Source organism: Cervus elaphus, chromosome 22 (assembly GCF_910594005.1).
Source record: "Cervus elaphus chromosome 22, mCerEla1.1, whole genome shotgun sequence".
Taxonomy (NCBI): Eukaryota; Metazoa; Chordata; class Mammalia; order Artiodactyla; family Cervidae; genus Cervus; species Cervus elaphus.
In genome coordinates this window covers 41,918,339-41,923,659 of record NC_057836.1, presented here as the reverse complement: position 1 = coordinate 41,923,659, position 5,321 = coordinate 41,918,339, and the positions used below count along the sequence as shown (strand labels likewise).

The 5,321-nt window shown below is 43.3% G+C and overlaps 1 protein-coding gene across 1 annotated transcript; it reads left to right on the top strand.

Moving 5' to 3' along the window:
• Nucleotides 1-263: 263 nt before the first annotated feature.
• On the top strand, nt 264-2,131 carry LOC122679970 (splicing factor 3B subunit 4-like). The gene is made up of 2 exons (XM_043880817.1): nt 264-328; nt 597-2,131. The coding sequence occupies exons 1-2, from the start codon at nt 264-266 to the stop codon at nt 1,903-1,905; spliced, it is 1,374 nt and encodes a 457-aa protein (XP_043736752.1). The 3' UTR covers nt 1,906-2,131.
• The last annotated feature ends 3,190 nt before the right edge of the window (nt 2,132-5,321 follow it).

The window sequence follows — 5,321 nt, the reverse complement described above, 5'->3', positions numbered from 1 at the left end:
AAGACTCTTGAGAGTCCCTTGGACTGCAAGGAGATCCAACCAGTCCACCCTAAAGTGGTCCAACATCAGTCCTGGGTGTTCATTGGAAGGACTGATGCTGAAGCTGAAACTCCATTACTTTGGCCACCTGATGCAAAGAAAAAACCCTGATCATTGGGAAAAATGGAAAAAACCCTGATGCTGGGAAAGATTGAGGGCAGGAGGAGAAGCAGACAACAGAGGATGGCATCAGCCAACAGAGGTTGGATGGCATCATCGACTCAATGGACATGGGTTTGAGTGGACGCCCGGAGTTGGTTGAGCTCGCCGGGAGGACTGGCGAGCTGCGGTTCATGGGGTCGCAAAGAATCAGACAAGACTGAGTAACTGAACTGAACTGAATGATATGAGAATATTGTCCAATTATTTCTATTGATTACAATTCTAGGAGAAAATGTGTGAATGAAAGGAAATACACATATTTTAATGAACATGTTACTGAAAATGTTACAACAATTTAAATTCTGGGAACTTCCCACCACACATTTATCTAAATTGGAGATTATAATTTTATATCTATGTCAAGTGAAAATTAGTGTATCATGGTTACTTTAAAGTGCATTTCCTGGAGACGGCGGGAGCGCTTTCGCCATAGCGGCCAGGCCGATCTCCGAGCAAAACCAGGATGCCACTGTGTACGTGCGCGGCCTCGATGAGAATGTTAGCGAACCACTGCTGTGGGAATTATTTCTCCAGGCAGAGCCAGTAGTGAACACGCACAGGCCAAAAGATAGAGTCACTGGTCAGCACCAAGGCTATGGCTTTGTGGAATTCTTGAGTGAGGAAGATGCTGACTATGCCATTAAGATCATGAACATGATCAAACTCTATGGGAAGCCAATACGGGTGAACAAGGCATCAGCTCACAACAAAAACCTGGATGTGGGGGCCAACATTTTTATTGGGAACCTGGACCCAGAGATTGATGCGAAGTTGCTTTATGATACTTTTAGCACCTTTGGGGTTATCTTACAAACCCCCAAGATTATGCGGGACCCTGACACAGGCAACTCCAAAGGTTATGCCTTTATTAATTTTGCTTCATTTGATGCTTCGGATGCAGCAATTGAGGCCATGAATGGGCAATACCTCTGTAACTGCCCAATCACTGTGTCCTACGCATTCAAGAAGGATTCCAAGGGTGAGCACCATGGCTTAGCCACTGAAAGACTTCTGGCAGCACAGAACCCACTCTCCCAGGCTGACTGCCCTCATCAGCTGTTTGCAGATGCACTCCCTCCACCATCTGCTCCCAATCCTGTGTTATCATCATTGGGATCTGGGCTTCCTCCACCAGGCATGCCTCATCCTGGCTCCTTCCCACCTCCAGTACCGCCTCCTGGAGCCCTTTCCCCTGGGATACCCCCAGCCATGCCACCACCACCTATGCCTCCTGGGGCTGGAGGACATGGCCCCCCATCAGCGGGAACCCCAGGGGCTGGACATCGTGGACACGGACACTCATATCCTCACCCATTCCCACCGGGTGGGATGCCCCATCCAGGTATGTCTCAGATGCAGCTGGCCCATCATGGCCCTCATGGCTTAGGGCACCCCCACGCTGGGCCCCCTGGCTCTGGGGGGCAGCCACCACCCCGACCACCACCTGGAATGCCTCATCCTGGATCTCCTCCAATGGGCATGCCCCCCCGAGGGCCTCCGTTTGGCTCTCCCATGGGTCACCCAGGTCCTATGCCTCTGCATGGTATGCGTGGACCTCCTCCACTGATGCCTCCTCATGGATACACTGGCCCTCCACGACCTCCACCCTACGGCTACCAGCGGGGGCCCCTCCTTCCACCCAGACCCACTCCCCGACCTCCAGTTCCCCCTGGAGGCCCACTTCGAGGCCCTCTCCCTCAGTGATTTCTCCTTGTTTTTCCTCCTGTGTAGCCTCCCAATATCTATTCACTTCCTTGGACCAATCAGAGTTGCTATAGCTCGGAGGGGCTAAGGCACTAATCCCTCTCAGGCCTTTCTTTTGTAAGTGTAATTTTTTCACAGGAGGCTTCATTATTATTTTTTTTCTATGTTGGCCCTAAGTGTTTTACAAATACCCAGAGAAAATTAAACTAAACTCCTTGTTAAAAAACAAAAGTACATTTCCTAAAAAGAAAAATAAATAAATAAAGTGCATTTCAACAATTTTTTATACACATACTAACAATATGAAGTTTCAATTGCTTGCTCATATCCTTTCCTCTCTTTTCTATTGATATGTTTGTTCAAGTGTTTTTGAAAGATAAATCTAGTTAAGATATGCTAAATAATTGAGGCATATGTGCCTCCTGACTTCAACTGAAAGAAAATAATATTTCAGAACCATAAATCTTCATTTCATTTACATTGCTGTAAAGCTTTAGCTTATTTTGTTTAGGACCAGAATGATACTGTGGTCAGAAGAACAATATACCAAAGTAATTTCAATTTTTAACACAACATAGTCAATAATCATGGTCCATGTAGTCAAAAACCATTTCAATGTGTAAATGCAAGTTCTTTACTCTGTTTCTTGGATGCTATAAAAGAAAATGAATACATAGAATGAATAATAGTATGTTAAAAATTCTATTTTTCCTCCCATCCATTCTCTCATTTTGATGCCCTTTGACCTTAATTTCTGTCTTCAAAGCCACCTAAAAACTCCTCCTAGTCCAGTCAGCTTTTGTTCCTATCCTCTCCCTCTGCCTCACTACTATCTATCATGTGTTGTGCAAATGTAATTAAAAACAAAATCTTAGGAATGTGATGGTGCTTCCACTGCAAAGGGCCCAGGTTCTGTCCCTAGTTGGGGCCCAGAAGCCATGTAGCAAAACAAAAACCTCTCCTGCCAATTCAGATAATCTCTCCACAAAGGTAGAAGGGAAAGAAAACACTTTTATTATTGAATAAGCATTAAACCAGAAAGCCATGCACATCATAGGTAATCCACTAAGAGATTGCAAAGACAGAAGAAATCTCACCCTTTTATGTAGCCAGGCATATTCAGTACATTGCACTCATGCACTGAAGCAAAATTAAAGCTAATAATCAAGTAAGAGCTTCAGAGCACCATTTGTCACACACATAGTCCATCCTAGATTCACTTGATAATTGGGGTGGCCATTTGGGTTACACAATTGACTTTATCTGGAGGAGAAACAAACCCCTCAGATCTTTATGGCAGGAGATAGTTTTGAAGTGAGCCACCCACAGAAAGTAGACTCCTATCCTTAGAGAGGGAAAATGCCCTACCGTACCTGAGGAAATGTTCCTGAGGTGATTGAAACACATTTAGACTAACAGTCAGTGTCCTCAAGCTCCAATCTTACTTTTGTAATTAATTTGTTGACTGCTTTCAGGGCAAAGTAATTTAACTTTTGCAAATCTCACTTTTTCTGTCCGAAAACTGAGAGAATAGTCATTTATATAGTTCCTCCCAACTACAAAGTTCTGTTTTTCATGAGGAAATAAACGCTAATAGACTCTACAAACAGATGCTCTAGTAAACACTAAAATGGACACATTTCTGGAAAATTGAAACATGACTTCAAATAATGAATATAAGCAGCTGGGAAGGAGAGAAACAGAAGAACCTGTCTTCCTCATCCAGAAAAACATGGAACCATTCACTCAAAACCACCAATAGCTATGAAGCAACTGGCACAAACTATGCTGGGGAATGATTACCAAATCTCTGTTCACTGAATTTTACTAAATTACATCTCTGATCCTCCAGCCATATCCTGAAAAGTCATCAATACAGTCATCTGGCATAGGATAATAATGATATCTAAATTATAAAACTATTTTAAACATGAAAACATAATATTCTTATTTTACGGATTAAGCATTGCTCTGTTCTTTTTTCCTTAGTCAGAAAATCTAAATAGTGTATATGCTGAATAAATGCAATTAGATGTACCACTTATCTACTGCACAATAATGCTGTGTAGCAAACACCCACAGTGGCATTCAACAACAGATATTTATTTAACTCAGAGGGGATGCACGACCCCCTGAGGATCAGCTGAAATATGAATCCTCAGCTGGGAGAACACAGCTCTGCTCCAGGCGTCTACCACCATCCAGCAGACTAATCTGAACATTCTCAACAAGATGCAACAAGAGTGGCAAGTGAAGGCTCCCTTCAAACCTCTGCTAGGTCACTTTGATGAGTCTTGGTTTGCCTATCCTAGCTCAAATCCAGGAAGCCCCCGCAACTCCAGCAAGCCAGGGCAGTTCGTTGCCTTAAAACCAAAAGTAGAGTCTGGCTGCTCACTGCTCAAAAGCCAATAAAGAAGTAAGATTAGTGGAAAGGAAAGCTTGCTTTATTTTGGATGCTGGCAAAGGAAGGGTGGACTCTTGTCCAAAGGCCAACTCTCCCTCTAACAATCAGGAGGCAAAAGCTTTTATGGACAGAGGGAAGGGGTTACATGCTGGAACAGCACAGTCAACTCTGAAAGTTATCATAAAATTGGTCGTTAGTGATCCAACCAGCAATATCTTGATTGTTTTAAGTACAGTTAATCTTCAGCTCCATGGTTGGTTTGTTCTTATTTCTTTGAGATCAGTTCTTAAAATTGTAGCACCTTATCGTGGCTGCAGTCTGGTCATCATGTAAATAACTTCTTCTGCATGATAGAGGCTTCAGCATCTATAAGACAGCTCACAGAATATGACTCAGAATATTATCTATAGCCCTTGAGAAGGAACTAAAGTCCTTAACTCCGCTTAATGACTAAACTATTATTATTTAGTCTTGTTGGACTGTTTTCCTTTGTTTCTCCACTTTCTCACTTCTCTGATTAAACTTATTCTTGCCTAAAGCTAATTGTTTTCACAGAAAAAAGGCAGGCTGAAGACATGGGGAAGCGAGGACCATTAGGTCCTGCTCCCTTTCAACCTTACAACTGCCCATTGGGCAAAGCAAGGAACATGGCCCAGCCCAGAGTCAGAGTTGGAGGGCCCTACACATTTACATAGCAAAAAGTGTGGGTAGAAGGAGACTTTAATGCCATCAGTCTACCACAAAAGGTTTTTAATTTCTTGCTAAGTAAGTGTTCTATTCTTGGGTTGCCAATAAAACAATCCAGGAATGGCTTTGCGTCCCATGCCTATGATTCCACCTGGCTAAGGTGTGATTTTTGCATTGCAAAACCAGAGAAGTACAGAACTCTTGTTGTTTTTGCTGTTTAGTCACTAAGTCATGTCCAACTCTTTGCTATCCCATGGACTGTAGCCTGCCAGGCTCCTCTTTCCTTGGGATTTCCCAGGCAAGAAAGTGGGTAGCACTTCCTTCT